This window comes from Tachyglossus aculeatus, chromosome 18 (assembly GCF_015852505.1).
Source record: "Tachyglossus aculeatus isolate mTacAcu1 chromosome 18, mTacAcu1.pri, whole genome shotgun sequence".
NCBI lineage: Eukaryota > Metazoa > Chordata > Mammalia > Monotremata > Tachyglossidae > Tachyglossus > Tachyglossus aculeatus.
The window spans coordinates 37177731-37199115 of NC_052083.1; the positions used below are offsets into that span (position 1 = coordinate 37177731).

General features: G+C 51.6%; 2 protein-coding genes across 2 annotated transcripts; one reads left to right on the plus strand and one right to left on the minus strand.

Annotated features, from left to right (window-relative positions):
• The first annotated feature begins 43 nt into the window (after positions 1-43).
• On the plus strand, positions 44-19008 carry PLK3 (polo like kinase 3). The gene is made up of 15 exons (XM_038760137.1): positions 44-202; positions 9660-9767; positions 9851-9967; positions 10865-10994; positions 11080-11167; positions 11446-11541; positions 12621-12819; positions 15008-15134; positions 15593-15705; positions 15973-16081; positions 16532-16615; positions 16730-16892; positions 17028-17157; positions 17255-17365; positions 18001-19008. The coding sequence occupies exons 1-15, from the start codon at positions 44-46 to the stop codon at positions 18190-18192; spliced, it is 1926 nt and encodes a 641-aa protein (XP_038616065.1). The 3' UTR covers positions 18193-19008.
• A 540-nt stretch (positions 19009-19548) lies between these two features.
• On the minus strand, positions 19549-20746 carry DYNLT4 (dynein light chain Tctex-type 4). The gene is made up of 2 exons (XM_038760645.1): positions 20686-20746; positions 19549-20338 (listed from the first exon to the last, which is right to left on the minus strand). The coding sequence occupies exon 2, from the start codon at positions 20300-20302 to the stop codon at positions 19577-19579; it is 726 nt and encodes a 241-aa protein (XP_038616573.1). The 5' UTR covers positions 20303-20338; positions 20686-20746; the 3' UTR covers positions 19549-19576.
• Positions 20747-21385: the final 639 nt, after the last annotated feature.

The following is a 21385-nucleotide window of genomic DNA, read 5'->3' on the forward strand; positions in this document are numbered from 1 at the left end:
GAGAGCAGGGGGAGGGGGACTGCACTGTGCTGGACGCTCTGCGATGGAGCCCACCCCCCGCCGGCCCCCACGTGCCCACCGCCCGCTGCTGCCCACCCCGCCGGGCCCGGGGCCCCCCCAAAATGCCCCCGGGGACCCCCAGACACTCCTCACCGACCCCCGTAGTGGACGCTCCTATGCCAAGGGGCGACTGCTGGGCAAGGTAAGTCGCCGGGGCCTCATCAGCAATCATAATAATAAGCCTAATTCACGTATTTGTCAAGCGCTTACTAGGTGCATCATCATCATCATCATCATGTTGCCAGTTTGTACTTCCCAAGCGCTTAGTACAGTGCTCTGCACGTAGTAAGCGCTCAATAAATATGCTGGTATTTCATTCATTCAATCGTATTTATTGAGCGCCTACTGTGTGCAGAGCACTGGACTGAGCGCTTGGAAAGCACAAGTTGGCAACATATTTGTTAAGCTCTTACTGCTACTACTACTAATTGGTAACTAAATGTTGCCAATTTGTACTTCCCAAGCGCTTAGTACAGTGCTCTGCACGTAGTAAGCGCTCAATAAATACGAACGATGATGATGGTATTTCATTCATTCATTCATTCAGTCGTATTTATTGAGCGCCTACTGCGTGCAGAGCACTGGACTAAGCGCTTGGAAAGTACAAGTTGGCAACATATTTGTTAAGCTCTTACTACTACTACTAATTGGCAACTATATGTTGCCAATCTGTACTTCCCAAGCGCTTAGTACAGTGCTCTGCGCATAGTAAGCGCTCAATAAATACGATTGATGATGATGATACTACTACTACTAATAATGTTGGTATTTGTTAAGCGCTCACTAGGTGCTTACTACTAGGAGAAGCAGCGTGGCTCAGTGGAAAGAGCCTGGGCTTTGGAGTCATCGTCATCATCAATCGTATTTAGTGAGCGCTTACTATGTGCAGAGCACTGTACTAAGCGCTTCGGAAGTACCAATTGGCAACATATAGAGACAGTCCCTACCCAACAGTGGGCTCACGGTCTAAAAGGGGGAGACAGAGAACAAAACCAAACATACTAACAAAATAAAATAAATAGAATAGATATGTACAAGTAAAATAAATAAATAGAGTGATAAATATGTACAAACTAACAAAATAAATAGACTAGCTATGTACAAGTAAAATAAATAAATAAATAGAGTAATAAATATGTACAAACATATATACATATATACAAGTGCTGTGGGGAAGGGAAGGAGGTAAGATGGGGGGGATGGAGAGGGGGACGAGGGGCAGAGGAAGGTCGTGGGTTCAAACCCCGGCTCCGCCGATTTCAAGCTGTGTGACTCTGGGCAAGTCGCTTCACTTCTCTGGGCCTCAGTCACCTCATCTGGAAAATGGGGATGAAGACTGTGAGCCCCCTCCGTGGGACAACCTGATCACCTGGTAACCTCCCCAGCGCTTAGAACAGTGGTTTGCACATAGTAAGTGCTTAATAAATGCCATTATTATTATTATGTACTATACACCTGTATATATGTATATATGTTTGTACATATTTGTTACTCTATTTATTTATTTTACTTGTACCTATCTATTCTATTTATTTTATTTTGTTAGTATGTTTGGTTTTGTTCTCTGTCTCCCCCTTTTAGACTGCGAGCCCACTGTTGGGTAGGGACTGTCTCTAGATGTTGCCAACTTGGACTTCTCAAGCGCTTAGTACAGTGCTCTGCACACAGTAAGCACTCAATAAATACGATTGATGATGATGATGATGCAAAGCGCTGGGGTAGATACAAGGTGATCAGGTTGTCCCACGGGGGGCTCACAATCTTCATCCCCATTTGACAGATGAGGTCACTGAGGCCCAGGGAAGTGAAGAGACTTGCCCAAAGTCACCTGGCTGACAATTGGTGGAGTCGGGATTTGAACCCATGACCTCCGACTCCAAAGCCCGGGCTCTTTCCACTGAGCCACGCTGCTTCTCTGATGATTATCGTCATCGATAATGCTATTTGGCAAGCGCTTACTATGTGCCAAGCACTGTTCTAAGCGCAGGGGAGGATGCGAGGTGATCAGGTTGTCCCATGGGGGGCTAACCAGCAAACCCCATTTGACAGATGAGGTCACTGAGGCCCAGAGAATAATAATAATAATGGCATTTACTAAGCGCTTACTATGTGCAAAGAACTGTTGGGGAGGATACAAGGTAATCGGGTTGTCCCACGGGGGGCTCACCATCAACCCCCATTTGACAGATGAGGTCACTGAGGCCCAGAGAATAATGATAATAATTATAATGATGGCATTTATTAAGCGCTTACTATGTGCAAAGAACTGTTGGGGAGGATACAAGGTGATCAGGTTGTCCCATGGGGGGCTCACCATCAACCCCCATTTGACAGATGAGGTCACTGAGGCCCAGAGAATACTAATAATAATGATGGCTTTTATTAAGCGCTTACTATGTTCAGAGCACTGTTGGGGAGGATACAAGGTGATCAGGTTCATTTATTTATTTTACTTGTACATATTTATTCTATTTATTTTATTTTGTTAATATGTTTTGTTTTGTTGTCTGTCTCCCCCTTCTAGACTGTGAGCCCACTGTCGGGTAGGGACCGTCTCTATGTGTTGCCAACTTGTACTTCCCAAGCGCTTAGTACAGTGCTCTGCACACAGTAAGCGCTCAATAAATACGATGGAATGAATGAATGAATGAATGAATCAGGTTGTCCCACGGGGGGCTCACCAGCAATCCCCATTTGACAGATGAGGTCACTGAGGCCCAGAGAATACTAATAATAATGATGGCATTTATTAAGCGCTTTCTATGTGCAAAGCACTGTTCTAAGCGCTGGGGAGGATTCGAGGTGATCAGGTTGCCCCATAGCAGGGCTCACAAGCAATCCCCATTTGACAGATGAGGTCACTGAGGCCCAGAGAATAATAATAATAATAATAATAATAATAATAATAATAATAATAATAACGGCATTTATTAAGTGCTTACTATGTGCAAAGCACTGTTCTAAGCGCTGGGGTAGATACAAAGTAATCAAGTTGTCCCACGGGGGGCTCATATACTTAATCCCCATTTAGACAGATGAGGTCACTGAGGCCCAGAGAAGTTAAATGACTTGCCCAAAGTCACCCAGCTGACAAGCGGCAGAGCTGGGATTTGAACCCATGACCTCTGACTCCCAAGCCCGGGCCCTTTCCACTGAGCCACGCTGCTTCTCTATCATCGTCATTAATAATGGTATTTGTGAAGCCCTTACTAGGGAGGGGCCAAGCGCTGGAGTAGTAATCGTAATAAATAATGGTATTTGTTAAGCGCTTACTATATGGGCCAAGGACTGTTCCAAGCGCTGGAGTAATAATAATAATAATAATAAATAATGGTATTTGTTATGAGCTTACCATGGGCCAAGCACTGGGCCAAGCACTGTTCCAAGCGCTGGAGTAATAATAATAATAATAATAATAAATAATGGTATTTGTTATTTGTTAATAATAATAATAGATAATGGTATTTGTTATTTGTTAATAATAATAATAAATAATGGTATTTGTTAAGCGCTTACTATGGGCCAAGCACTGTTCCAAGCGCTGGAATAATAATAATAATAATAAATAGTGGTATTTGTTAAGCGCTTACTATGGGCCAAGCACTGTTCCAAGCGCTGGAGTAATAATAATAATAATAAATAATGGTATTTGTTAAGCGCTTACTATGGGCCAAGCACTGTTCCAAGCGCTGGAGTAATAATAATAATAATAAATAATGGTATTTGTTAAGTGCTTACTATGGGCCAAGCACTGTTCCAAGCGCTGGAGTAATAATAATGATAATAATAAAATAATAATAATAATAATAATAAATAATGGTATTTTTTAAGCGCTTACTATGGGCCAAGCGCTGGAGTAGTAACAATAATAATGATATTTGGTAAGCGCTTACTATGGGCCAAGCACTGTTCCAAATGCTGGAGTAATAATAATAATAATAATAATAATGGTATTTGTTAACCGCATATTATGGGCCAAACACTGTTCTAAGCGCTGGAGTAATAATAAGAATAATAAATAATAGTATTTGTTAAGCACTTACCGTGGGCCAAGCACTGTTCCAAGTGCTGGAGTAATAATAATAATGATATTTGTTAAGCGCTTACTATGGGCCAAGCACTGTTCCAAGCGCTGGAGTAATAATAATAATAATGATGATAATAATAATAATAATAATAATAAATAATGGTATTTGTTAAGCACTTACTATGGGCCAAGCACTGTTCTAAGCACTGGAGTAGTAATCATAATAATGCCCCCTCCTTCCTCTCTCCCTCCTCTCCCTCCCCCTCCCCACACCACCTGTATATATGTATATATGTTTGTACATATTTGTTACTCTATTTATTTTATTTGTACATATTTATTCTATTTATTTTATTTGTACATATTTATTCTATTTATTTTATTTTGTTAATATGTTTTGTTTTGTTGTTTGTCTCCCCTTTCTAGACTGTTGGGTAGGGACCGTCTCTATATGTTGCCAACTTGGACTTCCCAAGCGCTTAGTACAGTGCTCTGCACACAGTAAGCGCTCAATAAATACGATTGAATGAATGAATAATGGTATTTGTTAAGCACTTACCATGGGCCAAGCACTGTTCCAAGCGCTGGAGTAGTAATAATAATAATGGTAAACCGCCTACTGTGGGCCAGGCACTGTTCTAAGCGCTGGAGTAATAATAATAATAATAATAAGGGTATTTGTTAAGCACGACTATGGGCCAGGCACTGTTCTAAGCGCTGGAGTAGTAATAATAATAATAATAATAAAGGTATTTGTTAAGCACGTACTATGGGCCAGGCACTGTTCTAAGCGCTGGAGTAATAATAATAATAATAATAATAAAGGTATTTGTTAAGCACGTACTATGGGCCAAGCAGTGTTCTAGGCGCTGGAGTAATAATAATAAATAATAGTGTTTGTTAAGCACTTACTATGGGCCAAGCACTGTTCCAAGTGCTGGAGTGATAATAATAATAATAATAATGGTATTTGTTAAGCGCTTACTATGGGCCAAGCACTGTTCCAAGTGCTGGAGTGATAATAATAATAATAATGGTATTTGTTAAGCGCTTACTATGGGCCAAGCACTGTTCCAAGCATTCGAGTAATAATAATAATAAAGGTATTTGTTAAGCGCTTACTATGGGCCAAGCACTGTTCCAAGTGCTGAAGTAATAATAATAATAATAATAATGATGGTATTTGTTAACTGTATATTATGGGTCAAGCACTGTTCTAAGCGCTGGAGTAATAATAATAACAATAATAAGTAATAGTATTTGTTAAGCACTTACTGTGGGCCAAGCACTGTTCTAGGCACTGGAGTAATAATAATAAATAATAGTGTTTGTTATGCGCTTACTATGGGCCAAGCACTCTTCCAAGCGCTGGAGTAATAATAATAATAATAATGGTATTTGTTAAGCGCTTACTATGGCCAAGCACTGTTCCAAGTGCTGGAGTAAGAATAATAATAATAATAATAATAATGGTATTTGTTAACTGCGTATTATGGGCCAAGCACTGTTCTAAGTGCTGGAGTAATAATAATAATAATAATAATGATATTTGTTAACTGCATATTATAGGCCAAGCATTGTTCTAAGCGCTGGAGTAATATTAATAATAATGGTATTTGTTAGGCGCTCACTATGGGTCAAACACTGTTCTAAGCTCTGGGGGAGATACAAGGTAATAATCAAAGTAATGATGGTGTTTGTTAAGCGCTTATTAGATGCCAAGCACTGTTCTAAGCGCCGGGGGAGATACAAGGGAATCAGGTTGTCCCACATGGGGTGCTTGTACTTTTCTTTCCTCCCCTCTTCTAATAATAATAATAATGATAGTATTTGTTAAGTACTTATTCTGTGCTGAGCACTGTTCTAAGGGCTGGGGTAGATACAAGGTGATCAGGTTGTCCCCCGTGGGGCTCACAGTCTTCATCCCCATTTTCCAGATGAGGAAACTGAGGCCCAGAGAAGTGAAGTGACTTGCCCCAGGTCACACAGCAGACAAGTGGCGGGGCGGGATTAGAACCCATGACCCTGTGAGTCCCAGGCCCCGGCTCTATCCACTGCGCCGTGCTGGTTGTAGACAGGGAGCCCGCTGTGGGCAGGGATGGTCACTCTTTATCGCCGTACTGGACTCACCCAAGCGCTTAGTACAGCGCTCGGCACACAGTCCGCCCACTGTTGGGTAGGGACCGTCTCTATATGTTGCCAGCTTGGACTTCCCAAGCGCTTAGTACAGTGCTCTGCACACAGTAAGCGCTCAATAAATATGATTGATTGAATGAATGAATGAAATACGACCGGATGAATAGAGAAGCAGCGTGGCGTAGTGGAAAGGGCCCAGCCTTGGGTTCGAATCCCGGCTCCGCCGCATATGTGACTTTGGGTAAGTCACTTCACTTCTCTGGGCCTCGGTGACCTCATCTGTGAGAAGCAGCGTGGCTAAAGGGAAAGAGCCCGAGCTTTGGAGTCAGAGGTCATGGGTTCAAATCCCGGCTCCGCCAATTGTCAGCTGGGTGACTTTGGGCAAGTCACTTCACTTCTCTGGGCCTCAGTGACCTCATCTGGAAAATGGGGATTAAGACTGTGAGCCCCACATGGGACAACCTGATCACCTTGTAACTTCCCTAGCGCTTAGAACAGTGCCTTGTACATAGCAAGTGCTTAATAAATGCCATCATTATTATTCTTATTATTGTCAGCTGTCTGGCTTTGGGCAAGTCACTTCACTTCTCTGGGCCTCAGTGACCTCATCTGGAAAATGGGGATTGAGACTGTGAGCCCCCCGTGGGACAACCTGATCACCTTGTAACTTCCCTAGCGCTTAGAACAGTGCCTTGTACATAGTAAGCGCTTAATAAATGCCATATTATTATTATTATCATTATTCTCTGGGAGTCGGAGGTCATGGGTTCAAATCCCAGCTCCGCCAACTGTCAGCTGTGTGACTTTGTGCCCAAAGTCACTTCACTTCTCTGGGCCTCAGTGACCTCATCTGTAAAATGGGGATTGAGACTGTGAGCCCCGTGAGGGGCAACCTGATCACCTTGTAACTTCCCCAGCGCTTAGAACAGTGCTTTGCACATAGTAAGTGCTTAATAAATGCCATCATTATTATTATTATTACTATTAAAATGGGGATGAAGGCTGCGAGCCCCACGGGGGACAACCTGATTACCTTGTATCCACCCCGGCGCTCCCCCTGCCTTATCTCCTTCCCCTCCCCACAGCACCCTATTATCATTATTATTATTTTACTTGTACATATTTATTCTACTTATTTTATTTTGTTAATATGTTTCGTTTTGTTCTCTGTCTCCCTCTTCTAGACTGTGAACCCACTGTTGGGTAGGAACTGTCTCTATATGTTGCCAACTTGTACTTCCCAAGCACTTAGTCCAGTGCTCTGCACGCAGTAAGCGCTCAATAAATACGATTGAATGAATGAATGAATATGTTTGTACATATTTATTACTCTATTTTACTTGTACATATTTATTTTATTTATTGTATCTTGTTAATATGTTTTGTTGTCCGTCTCCCCCTTCTAGACTGTGAGCCCGCTGTCGGGTAGGGACCGTCTCTATATGTTGCCAATTTGGACTTCCCAAGCGCTTAGTCCAGTGCTCTGCACACAGTAAGCGCTCAATAAATACGATTGAGTGAATGAATGAATGCTTGGCACATAGTAAGCGCTTAACAAATATCATTATTATTATTACTGGGGGCATTGGGGGAGCAATTTATTCTGGCACTTGTGTCTGGGGTAGGGACGGGAGCTTGGTGGGGAGGGGAGTGGAAGCAAAGAGATTTTTTGGGGGGGCGGGAGGGGGTCCGGGAGCTGGACGATCAATAAATACGATTGATTGATCGGAGAGGACGAGGTGGTGAAGACACGCTTCCTCGGGGAATGAGGAAGTGGGTATTTTTGGCGGGGAGCCCGGAAAAGCGCTTTATCCGGGGCTGGGGTTCGATGGAGGCTGGAGATAGAGAAGCAGCGTGGCTCAGTGGAAAGAGCCCAGGCTCTGGAGTCCGAGGTCGTGGGTTCAAATCCCGGCTCCGCCACTTGTCAGCTGTGTGACTTTGAGCAAGTCACTTCTCTGGGCCTCAGCGACCTCATCTGTAAAATGGGGACGAATAATAATAATAATAATGGTGGTATTTGTTCAGCGCTTACTATGTGCAAAGCACTGTTCTAAGCGCTGGGGGGGCTACAAGGTGATCAGGTTGTCCCACTTGGGGCTCACAGTCTTCATCCCCATTTCACAGATGAGGGAACTGAGGCCCAGTGAAGTGACTTGCCCAAAGTCACACAGCTGACAATTGGCAGAGCCGGGATTTGAACCCACGACCTCGGACTCCAAAGCCCGGGCTCTTTCCATGTATATGTGTTTGTACATATTTATTACTGTATTTATTTATTTTATTTGTACATATCTATTCTATTTATTTTATTTTGTTAGTATGTTTGGTTTTGTTCTCTGTTTCCCCCTTTTTAGACTGTGAGCCCACTGTTGGGTAGTGACCGTCTCTATATGTTGCCAACTTGTACTTCCCAAGCGCTTAGTACAGTGCTCTGCACACAGTAAGCGCTCAATAAATACGATTGATTGATTGATTTCCACTGAGCCACACTTCATCTTGTATCCCTCCCCAGCGCTTAGAACAGCGCTTTGCACATAGTAAGCGCTTAACAGATGCCATCATTATTATTATCTGTAAAAAGGGGATTAAGACCGTGGGACGGAGACTGTGTCCAACCCGATTAGCTTGTATCTACCCTTAGTACAGTGCCGGGCACATAGTAAGCGCTTAACAAATGCCACGGTTATTATTTATTATTAGTGGCTTAGTGGAAAGAGCCCGGGCTTGGGAGTCAGAAGTCGTGGGTTCTAATTCCGCATCTGTCCCTTGTCAGCTGTGTGATTTCGGGCAAATCGCTTCACTTCTCTGTGCCTCAGTTACCTCATCTGTAAAACGGGGATTGAGACTGTGAGCACCCCGTGGGACAACCTGATTAACCTTGTATCTACCCCAGCGCTTGGCACATAGTGAGCGCTTAACAAATACCGCCGTTATTATGAGAGGCAGCGTGACTCAGTGGAAGGAGCCCGGGCTTTGGAGTCAGAGGTCATGGGTTCAAATTCCAGCCCTGCCCATTCCATCATCATCATCATCACCTTGTAACCTCTCCAGCGCTTACAGCAGTGCTTTGCACATAGTAAGCGCTTAATAAATGCCATCATCATTATTATTATTATTATTATTATTACAATAGAGCAGCAGACACATTCCCTGCCCACAAGGAGAGAAGCAGCGTGGCTCGGTGGAAAGAGCCCAGGCTTTGGAGTCAGAGGTCATGGGTTCAAATCCCAGCTCCGCCAATTGTCAGCTGGGTGACTTTGGGCAAGTCACTTGGCTTCTCTGGGCCCCAGTGACCTCATCCGGAAAATGGGGATGAAGACTGTGAGCCCCCTTTGGGGACAGCCTTGTAAACGTCCCCAGCGCTTAGGACAGTGCTTGGCACATAGTAAGCGCTTAATAAACGCCGTCATGATGATGATGATGATCTGCCTTCCAGGGGGGCTTCGCTCGGTGCTACGAGATGACGGAGACGGGCAGCGGCCGCACCTACGCAGTCAAAGTGATCCCCCACAGTCGGGTGGCCAAACCGCACCAGAGGGAGAAGGTGGGTGCCCGGGGGGTCCGGGGGTGGGTGGGTGGGGGTGACTCCGGCCGACTGAGCGGGCCCGCCACCTCTCCCCGCCCCAGATCCTGCACGAGATCGAACTGCACCGCAACCTGCACCATCGCCACATCGTCCGCTTCTCGCACCACTTCGAGGACGCCGACAGCATCTACATCTTCCTGGAGCTCTGCAGCAGGAAGGTGAGGGCCGGCCCCGTCCCTCCCTCGGGGGCAGGGGTCTGCCCGGCCCCCCCTCAGCCCAGGGGCCCGAAGAGAGGAAGTTGAGATCTCTCGCTTTCGGTCGCCGCAAGCCCGTAGGGAGATCTGGGGAAACTAACCAGGCTGTGAAGAGTTTACCCCTCCCCAGCCCCGGGTTGGGGACGCCCCCCTTGCCACCTTGGGGGCGGTGGGTTTCCCCCGCTTAGGGAGGGACCCCCCCTCTGGGCAGCCAGGGCGGGGAGGCGGTGGGCGAAAGACGGAGGATTCCCGCTCTGAAGGCAAGGAGGACTGGTTTTGTGGCTTCCCGGATCATCTCCGTGCCATCCCATTTCCTCCCTTCAAGGCCCTGCTGAGAGCTCACCTCCTCCAGGAGGCCTTCCCAGACTGAGCCCCTTCCTTCCTCTCCCCCTCCCCCCGGCCTTACCTCCTTCCCCTCTCCACAGCACCTGTATATATGTATAGATGTTTGTACAGATTTATTACTCCATTTATTTTACTTGTACATATCTATTCTATTTATTTTATTTTGTTAGTATGTTTGGTTTTGTCTCCCCCTTTTAGACTGTGAGCCCACTGTTGGGTAGGGACCGTCTCTATATGTTGCCAACTTGGACTTCCCAAGCGCTTAGTCCAGTGCTCTGCACACAGTAAGCGCTCAATAAATACGATTGATGATGATGATGATGATCCCGATGCCCGTGTTTGGCATTCTGAGAGAGCCAGGTCGGAGCCTTGAGGAGCTCCTGACTCTCCTCCATCATTTGGGGTCCAGGAAAGGATCCGCCAACCCCAGCCCCCTCGCCTTCCTCGGATCCCGGTTCGCAAACCAGCTCTTCCTGGATTTCACGCCTCTTCTTTCCCTCTCCGCTCCCTCCGCAGTCCTTGGCGCACATATGGAAGGCCCGGCACACGCTCCTGGAGCCCGAGGTGCGCTACTACCTGCGGCAGATCATCTCCGGCCTCAAGTACTTGCATCTCAAGGGCATCCTGCACAGGGACCTCAAGCTAGGTGAGGACCTTGGCGGGGGCGGATGGCAGAGGAGAGGAGTGGAAGTGTCATTCCCGGTCCAATCCCTGCTCCTTGCCCTCCCCAGGAAACTTCTTCATCAACGAGAACATGGAGCTGAAGGTGGGAGACTTCGGGCTGGCCGCCCGGCAGGAGCCCGCGGAGCAGAGGAAGAAGTACGTGAAGCGAGGCCGGGCCGGTGACGCGGGCGCGGAGGGATGGAGGGGGAGCAGCTGGGCCGGGGGAGGCCGGGGACGTTCTCAGGTTCCCCGGGCCCGGAGACCTGCGAGGCCTCTCTCTCACTGCGCCTATTGTCCGCCGGACAACGGGGTGTTATCCGGCTCCGAATGACGGTCGCATTGTCTTCCGTCTCCTCCTTCCGCGAGGCTCCGAGGGGACGGGGCGGAGGAGGGGGCCGGAGGGCCCGCGTCCCAACGTCCCCTTTGCGTTTCAGGACCATCTGCGGGACCCCAAACTACTTGGCGCCCGAAGTTCTGCTCCGCCAAGGCCACTGCCCCGAGTCGGACATCTGGTCCCTGGGCTGTGTCATGTAGGTTTGTCCGGCGGCGTTTTGGGGGGCACGGGCTGTGGTATCCGCCTCGCTCCGCGTGGTCCCTAAATCCTGTCCCCCTTCTAGCCGGGGCTGGCGGGCGGGGAGGGAACTGGGGCCGAGGTGGCGCGGTGGAAAGAGCCCGGGCTTTGGAGTCGGAGGTCACGGGTTCAAATCCCTCCCTAGACTGTGAGCCCGGAGTTGGGTAGGGACCGTCTCTATATGTTGCCAACTTGGACTTCCCAAGCGCTTAGTCCAGTGCTCTGCACGTAGAAAGCGCTCAGTAAATATGAATGAATTAATCCCGGCTCTGCCAATTGTCAGCTGTGTGACTTTGGGCCCAAAGTCACCTCACTCCTCTGGGCCTAAGTGGCCTCATCTGTAAAATGGGGATAAATCAATCAATCAATCAATTGTATTGATTGAGCGCTTACTGTGTGCGGAGCACTGGACTAGGCGCTTGGGAAGTACAAGTTGGCAACATACAAAGACTGTGAGCCCCCCGTGGGACAACTTGATTGCCTTGTAACCTCCCCAGCGCTTAGAACAGTGCTTTGCACATAGTAAGCGCTCAACAAATACCATCATTATTATTATTATTAGAGGTGAACCCCAGCGGAGAGCTGAGTTCAGACTGCGTCCTTCCCCTCACAGCTTTGGCGCTTAATACAGCCTGGCGTTATTATTATATTATTTTAATAACAATATCAATATATTATAATAATATGATATTTAGACTGTGAGCCCACTGCTGGGTAGGGCCTGTCTCTATATGTTACCAACTTGTACTACCCAAGCGCTTAGTACAGTGCTCTGCACGCAGTAAGCGCTCAATAAATACGATTGATGATGATGATATTATAATTATACTATTATATAAGAATTATTATTATTCGTTCTGCTCCTGGGCTCCAGGGGAGGAAACTGAGGTGGGGGTGGGGGGGTGCCGGGATTGATTCCCGTTGTCCTTCAGGGGAGAGGAGGAGGCGTCCCCTGTCCCCCGCCCATTGTGGCGGGGTGGGATCCCACATTTTGGGGACTCGGGGGTGACCTCATTGCGACTCCCCCCGCCCCGTCAGGTACACCCTGCTCTGCGGCAGCCCCCCGTTCGAGACGTCCGACCTGAAGGAGACGTACCGCTGCATTAAGCAGGTGCGCTACACGCTGCCCGCCGCCCTCTCCACCCCGGCCCGCCAGCTCCTCGCCGCCATCCTCAAGCGCCACCCCCAAGAGCGTCCCACGTTGGACGAGATCCTGCACCACGACTTCTTCACCAAGGTCCGGGCCCCCCACCCAAACCCGGGTCCCGGCCGCGGGGTGACCCTGTCATGATGATGATGATGATGGCATTTAGTAAGCGCTTACTATGTGCAGAGCACTGTTCTAAGCGCTGGGGAGGTTACAAGGTGATCAGGTTGCCCCACGGGGCGGGGGGGCTCACAGTCTTCACCCCCATTTGACAGGTGAGGGAACTGGGGCTCAGAGAAGTGAAGTGACTTGCCCAAGGTCACACAGCTGACATGTGCTGGAGCCGGGATTCGAACCCATGACCTCTGACTCCAAAGCCCGGGCTCCCTCTGTCCGACCGTTGTCTGGGGAAGTGATGGAGACTCAGGCCCAGTGGGGTCTTTGCTGAGCCCCTCATGAGCGCTTGGCACATAGCGAGCACTTAACAAATACCACTGTTAGTATGAGAGGCAGCGTGACTCAGTGGAAAGAGCCCGGGCTTGGGAGTCAGTGGTCACGGGTTCTAATCCTGGCTCCGCCACTTGTCAGCTGGGTGACTTGGGGCAAGTCACTTCTCTGGGCCTCAGTTCCCTCCTCTGTCAAATGGGGATGAAGACTGTGAGCCCCACGTGGGACAACCTGATCACCTGGTATCCCCCGCAGCGCTTCGCACATAGTAAGCGCTTAACAAATACCATCCTTATCATTATTATTATAAAAGATCGTCAGATCCCACCTGGGGCTCACGGCCTAAGAGGGAGGGAGAGCCGAGATATTTCATGTATTTCTTTTGGATGGTATTTGTAAGCGCTTACTGTGTATGCTTTGAAGACTGTGAGCCCCCCGTGGGACAACCTAATCACCTTGTATTCCCCCCCACCAGCGCTTAGAACAGTGCTTCGCACATAGTAAGCGCTTAACAAATACCATCCTTATTATTATTATAAAAGATCATCAGATCCCACCTGGGGCTCATGGCCTAAGAGGGAGGGAGAGCCGAGATATTTCATTTATTTCTTTTGTACGGTATTTGTAAGTGCTTTGTAACCTGCCCAGCGCTTAGAACAGTGCTTTGCACATAGTAAGCGCTTAACAAATACCGTCATTATTATTATAAAAGATCGTCAGATCCCACCTGGGGCTCATGGCTTAAGAGAGAGGGAGAGCCGAGATATTTCATTTATTTCTTTTGTATGGTATTTGTAAGCGCTTTGTAACCTGCCCAGCGCTTAGAACAGTGCTTTGCACATAGTAAGCGCTTAATAAATGCCATCATCCTTATTATTATTATTATTACCCAGGCACTGTACTTAAGCGCTGGGGTAGATACAAGGTAATCAGGTTGTCCCACATGGGGCTCACGGTCTTCATCCCCATTTTGCAGATGAGGGAACTGAGGTATAGGGAAGTGAAGTGACTTGCCCAAGGTCACCCAGCAGCCAAGGGGCGGAGCTGGTTAGAACCCATGTCCTTTAGATTCCTAGGCCTGTTCCTTATGCACTAGGCCACATTCATTCCATCTTACCTCCTTCCCTTCCCCACAGCACCTGTATATATGTATATATGTTTGTACATATTTATTACTCTGTTTATTTATTTATTTTACTTGTACATATCTATTCTATTTATTTTATTTTGTTAGTATGTTTGGTTTTGTTCTCTGTCTCCCCCTTTTAGACTGTGAGCCCACTGTTGGGTAGGGACCGTCTCTATATGTTGCCAACTTGTACTTCCCAAGCGCTTAGTACTGTGCTCTGCACACAGTAAGCGCTCAATAAATACGATTGATTGATTGATTCAATCGTATTTATTGACCGCTTACTGTGTGCAGAGCACTGTACTAAGCGCTTGGGAAGTACAAGTTGCACCACACTGCTTCTGTTAGGCCTCACCGCTTCTTTCCGCCTATGGGGAGACTGACCCCCGGGGCGGTGATACAACTGGTTTTGCGTCTCACAGCGGGCTGTGGTGCCGAGCTGGGGCTGGAACCCAGGACTCATCATCATCATCATCAATCGTATTTATTGAGCGCTAACTATGTGCAGAGCACTGTACTAAGCGCTTGGGAAGTACAAATTGGCAACATATAGAGACAGTCCCTACCCAACAGTGGGCTCACGGTCTAAAAGGGGGAGACAGAGAACAAAACCAAACATACTAACAAGACTCCCTCGCCCCTGCCCCGTATCGGGGCCGGGCCCAGGTTGCCAGCCTCACCCCTCTTCTTTCCCCTCCGCAGGGCTACACCCCAGACAAGCTGCCCCCCAGCAGCTGCGTGATGGTCCCCGACCTGCCCCCGCCAAACCCGGCCAAGAGCCTCTTTGCTAAAGTCACCAAGAGTCTGTTCGGCCGAAAGAAAAGCAAGAGTAAGTATGCGTATGTGTTCCCTTTTCTCTGAAGAGCAGGGCTTCCAGTACCACGCTTCCAACCCTGGAGCAGGGGGCTGGGTCATCCCCCTTTTAGACCGTGAACCCACTGTTGGGTAGGGACTGTCTCTATATGTTGCCAACTTGTGCTTCCCAAGCGCTTAGTCCAGTGCTCTGCACACAGTAAGTGCTCAATAAATACGATTGATTGATTGCTTGATTGATCCCCGAGCTGGGAGGGGCTCTGGGGTTCAGGCCTGGTCTCTGGGACCCACTGAGGGGCTGGCACAGCTGGGGAGTGTCTCCCTGCTGGAGTTCGGCCCTCTGGGTTGGAGTCGGAGCGAGGCCATAGGTGATCCCCGGAGAGCCTGTCTCTCTCTCTCTGCCCCCTCGTCCTCTCCGCTGCCTCCCCTGAGGGTGCGGGGCGGCCCTGAGTGTGACTTGGCGTCCCCTCTTAGGTAAGAAGGCCCCCCCTGAGGAGCGGGACGAGGTCTCTCGCCTGGTGATGGGTCTCCTGCACACCTCCATCCGCCAGCAGAACGACTCCAAGGACGCGGTGGGCCGCCCCGAGGTGAGGAGCCCCGGCCCTCGGAGGGCAACCCCAGGCGGGAAGGGGGCTGCCCTAGGTCCAACCGGGTCTGACCCGCCCCCGGGCTGTTTAGGGAAGCTAATGGGGATGAAAGGGGCCGGAACTGTTGGGGCGTCCAGCCTCGTTAGGGTAATTGGAGCTTCCGTTTAGCCGCTGCCCTTCCTGCCCAGAGATTGCCCATTTCCCGCCCCCGAGCCTGGCACTTCTCTTGGGGAAATTCAACTCTCTTCCTCCCCCTTCCCCCACCAGACTCCTGCCCCGCCGGGCCTGGCGTCCCCCAGCCTGGCCGAGACCCCACCGGAGGACAGCTTCAGGAAATCCGGCTCCGCCCGGGGAACGCTGGCCAGCAGCTGTGATGGTGAGCGGCTTGGGGGTGCGGCGGGGAGCGGGCCCAACGGCCGGCTGGCCGGCGGCTCTCTCGGGCCGGACCCCGGGGTCAATCAATCAATCAATCATATTTATTGAGCGCTTACTGTGTGCAGAGCACTGTACTAAGTGCTTGGGAAGTCCAAGTTGGCAACATATAGAGACATTCCCTACCCAACAGTGGGCTCACAGTCTAAAAGGGGGAGACAGAGAACAAAACCAAACATACTAACAAAATAAAATAAATAGAATAGATATGTACAAGTAAAATAAATAAATAGAGTAATAAATATGTACAAACATATATACAGGTGCTGTGGGGAAGGGAAGGAGGTAAGATGGGGGGGATGGAGAGGGAGACGAGGGGGAGAGGAAGGGGTCCAGCTGTGGGGATCGGGAAGCGCCTCGTTGATGCCCCGCTCTTCCCTCCCGTTCCACGCAGCGTTTGAAGAATGCGTCACGGCGGCCATGGTCATGGAGTCGGCCATCTGGAGCCTCAGAACGTGCCTCGCCTTCATGCCCCCAGGTGCTTGGGGTGAGGGAACCTGGGCCTGAGGAGGGGGCTTTGTGCTCTTGGGGGGGGTGTCTCCCACCCCTCTTCTCCGGCTCATCCTATCTCCCCGCTTTCCCCCCTCTCCAGCCGAGCGGAACCCGGCGCCGCTGGCCCAGTCGGAGCGGCTGGTCTGGGTCAGCAAGTGGGTGGACTACTCCAACAAGTTCGGCTTCGGCTACCAGCTGTCGAGCCGCCGCGTGGCCGTGCTCTTCAACGACGGCACCCACATAGCCCTGTCGGCCAACAAGAAGTGAGCGGCGGGACCCCCGGCCTCGCAGGGAGGAAGAGGAGGGCAGGACCCCCCACCCGCACCCCACCCCCGAAATCTCCTAAGGGGCGGGAGGGGCGTGACCTCTGACCTCCGGCCGTCTCTCTTGCGCCCCAGGACCGTGCACTACAACCTGACCAACAGCAAGCATTTCTCCTTCCCCGTGGGGGCCGTCCCCGAGCATTTGGAGGCCCAGCTCAGCGTCCTGAATTACTTCGCCTCCTACATGGAGCGGCATCTCCTGAAGGTGGGTGGGACGGCCCGGGACGGGCGGGCGCCAGGGAAACAGCGGGCTTCTGGTGGGGCCGCGGGGCGGGGGGCTTACGGCTCGCTGTGGCTCTCAGGGCGGAGACCTGCCCAGCGTGGATGAGATGGAGCTGCCCCCGCCCCTGCTGCTGCAGTGGATAAAGACAGACCAGGCCTTGCTGATGCTGTTCAGTGACGGCACCGTGCAGGTGAGGGCCCGCTGGGGTGCCGGGGCGGTCGAGACGCCTCTCCTGGGGGGGAGACGGGGGGAAAGAGGCCCCCCGAACGGCCCGACGGGACCACCCCTCCCCGGGTGTGTGTTCGTTGTCGTTTTTATTGAGTGCTTACCCGGCGCTGGGGAGAGTACAGTAGATGGCTTTTAGACTGTGAGCCCGCTGTTGGGTCGGGACTGTCTCTATACGTTGCCGATTTGTACTTCCCAAGCGCTTAGTACAGTGCTCTGCACACCGTAAGCGCTCAATAAATACAATTGATGATGGCTCAGTGGAAAGAGCCCAGGCTTCGGAGTCAGAGGTCATGCGTTCAAATCCCGGCCCCGCCACTTGTCGGTTGGGTGACTTTGGGCAAGACCCCTTCACTTCTCTGGGCCTCGGTTCCCTCGTCTGTAAAACGGGGATGAAGACTGTGAGCCCCCCGTGGGACAACCTGATCACCTTGTAACCTCCCCGGCGCTTAGAACAGTGCTTGGCACATAGTAAGCGCTTAATAAGTGCCATCATGAATTAATTAACCGTAAAAAGACCCATTCCCAGCCCACAAAGGGCTTACGGTCTAGAGCAGGGGAGACAGGCATTAAATCAGTGATCGTTGTCGTGTGCTGCAGGTGAACTTCTACATCGACCACACGAAGGTGATCCTGAGCGGCTGGCAGCCACTGCTGGTCACCTACGTGGCGCGTGACCGTAGCGCCTTCACCTACAAGGCAGCCCACCTGCAGCAGCACGGCTGCTCTCCCGACCTGCAGCAGCGGCTGCGCTACATCCTGCGGCTGCTGCGGGAGCGGAGCGGCTCCTAGAACCCGGACCCCGGGGGAGGGAGACGACCCTTCCCCCTCCCCTCCTCGCCACGTGCCCAGCCGGTGCTCCGAGGCGACCACGGCCCGGGTCGAACCGTGGACTTGGGACGTGCCTCTTTGGGCTCCATCCCCGAGATTGGCTCGGGTCTCCGACCTCTGACCTCCACAGGTTGTGATGATTGTCAGTATCTGAGCTGCTGCCACCACCGTTCTCCGAGGCGGGGGCCCGCAGGCTGTTCTGGGGGCGAGAGCTGCCCCTGCTGGGGTATTTTCATTTTGTTCATGCCCTACTGATGCCAAAAACAAGAAACCAAAATATTCCTCTAGCCGGTCCAGGGGCCAACGGAAACCTGCGCTGTCCTGAGCACGGTGGCGGATTACCACTACTTTGATGACGACGATGATGATGATGATTTCTGGGCTCCAGGCTGCTGTTCCGCCCGCACTGGGGGGCAGGGGCCAGAAAACAGAGGCTGCAGCCTCCCTGCCCCCCGGGGCACTGACCACTAGCCATTCCCTGGGCCGGTGGCTGCTTCAGTGAGATCTCCGGGCTCTGGATCTGAAAATAATTTGGGGGTGGGCTGCTCTGTGCCCAAGAGGCTGTAGCCAGGCAGCCACAGTCCAAGACGCAGAGAGCCCGAGGGGCCTCTGATGGGGGGCAGTGCCCCCTTCCCTGTCTCAGTTGTTGCCCCCCTGAGCCACCTCTACCAGGCTGGGGGCGGGCGGCCCCAGCCCCGATCATTATTTATGGATTTTTATTTATTGTCCAAGTTTGGTTATTTATTGGGCAGAGAGGTTGCCTTCGACCGGGGCCTGGCCCCCGTGACACAATAAATATTTCCAGAAAAGAAACCTCGTGCTCCCCGTTCGTCATTGTCCTCCGGCCCGCTGCTCCCTGTTACTTTGGCCTGCTAGTGGGGCCAAGGCTGCCACCTGACCTTGATATTTTTTGGGGGGGTGGGTCGCTGGATTTGGGGGGACTTCTCAAAGTCCGCTCCCGGGATCCTGCCCTCTCTCCCGGGGACCCCCTCCCCGCCTCCCTCCGGCTCTCCTGCAACCTGTAGTCAATCCATAATAGAGAAAGGGTGGGGAAGTTCCCTTAAATTTCCCGGGGGAGGGCATCCTGGATGGGGAAGCAATGACCGAAGCTGACCGGGCCGGGAGGAGGCATTGGGGAACTCCCCCACCCCCGTATATTTTAAACGAGCGTGAGGGGAGAGCCTCTTGGATGAAGTTGAAGGAATAGGCCCCCTTTTGTACAGGAAGGACGCGGGGGGCTGCTCAGACGGAGACCCTGCCCATCCCCTTTGACCCCCCACCCGACTACAGAGAGGCTCACGTTCACCCGCAGTTGGTTTAACTTTTATTTCCCCCCTCGAGCCGGTCACTCGCAGTACAGGCCGTGCACGGTGGCCACGGCAAAGAGCGAGGCGTTGGCGTAAGAGGCGGAGGCCAGGCCGTCGTTGGCGGGGTCCCAGAGTGCCCGGCTGGCCACGCGGAGGTCCTGGCCGGCCTGCGGCCCCAGCACCACGCTGCACACCAGCTTGTAGCGGGGAGGGCTCAGCTCCCGCAGCCGGGCCTTCACCAGTTCGCAGAGGCTACGGGCCAGCGGGCCGGCCGACGGGGGCGAGTAGCGGGCCTCACCCAGGAAGCCGGCCAGGGCCGCCTCCAGCGCCTGCTGCGCCCGCTCGGGGTTCCAGCATCTGCCCGGCTCGGGCCCCATCTGGTACGTGTTCTCGCAGGGCATCGGTGGTCCGGGCGGCAGTGGCAGCCCCGAGAAGCTGACCCGGGTCCCTAGGGGCCAGGGCCCCAGGGATGGCCGGCGACCCCCCGCCCCCAGGCCCACCAGCGAGCTCCGGCGGGAAAATGGGGGCCCCATGGCAACCGGCGGGTGTCCGGCCAGCAAGGAGCCGCGGCGGGAGGCGGGCGGGCCCGGCCGGGCCTCCTCGGTGCCGCGCAACCTGGCTGGGGGCTGGACTGTGGTCTCTTGGACCAGAGATGCCCGGCGGGCGGGGGGTCGGGACCCCTCGGTGGGCTTCTCGGAGGAGGCCTCCGGTGAGATGAGATTCTCCATTGGGGCGGCCTGGGGCGGCAGGGACTTCTCAGCCATGGTGATGTGGGGGAGCCGGGGTCCACCAGGCCAGATCTGCAGGGAGAATTTGTTTGTGTACAATATTAATAATAATGGCATTTATTAAGCGCTTACTATGTGCAAAGCACTGTTCTAAGTGCTGAGGAGGTTGCAAGGTGATCAGGTTGTCCCACGGGGGGGCTCACAGTCTTAATCCCCATTTTACAGAGGAGGGAACTGAGGCACAGAGAAGTGACTTGCCCAAAGTCACACAGGTGACAATTGGCGGAGCCGGGATTAGAACCCATGACCTCCGACTCCCAAGCCCGCGCTCTTTCCACCGAGCCACGCTGCTTCCCCCCACTCCCCCACTCTAACCTCTCCCCGCTACCTCTCCCGCCCCCCCACCTCCAGAGTCCCACCTGCCTGAGACTCTTGGGGCCACACTCCGGCTGAGCTCCTTATTGGCCGCTGTCCTGGGGGTCTGTCGCATGAGTACCAGCTCTTAGAACAGTGCTTTGCACATAGTAAGCGCTTAATAAATGCCATAATTATTATTATTATGAGTCAGCTCCCCCCTGGCACACGGAGACATCATCACCCTAAGCCACAGTCTCTGGGGGTCTCCCCTCAGCCTCCCCCAGCGTGCTCGAAGAGGAAGTCTGGTCCGACTGGCGATCTACTCTGGTGAAGGAACAGAGGTGGCCACCTCCCTCCCTTCTTAGCTTTGGGGGGCAACCCTGCCCCTAGCCTGTGCCCCTGGGCACCGTAGCCCTCTCTAACCCGCCTCCAGCCTGATGCCCTTCTCTTCTTCCCAGTGCCCCCCAACCCCCTGACTTCAGATCTGCACTTCACTTCTCTGGGCCTCAGTTACCTCATCTGGACAACGGGGGGATTAAGACTGTGAGCCTCATGTGGGACAGGGACTGTGTCCGACCCAATTACCTTGTATCTACCTGGGGGCTTAGTACAGTGCCTGGCACGTAGTAAGCACTTAATAAATGCCATTATTATTATTAAACACTTACTATGTGCCAGGCACTGTACTAAGCCCCCGGGTAGCTCCAAAGTAATTGGGTAGTAAGTGAACATAGTAAGTGTTTAATAATAATAATGGCATTT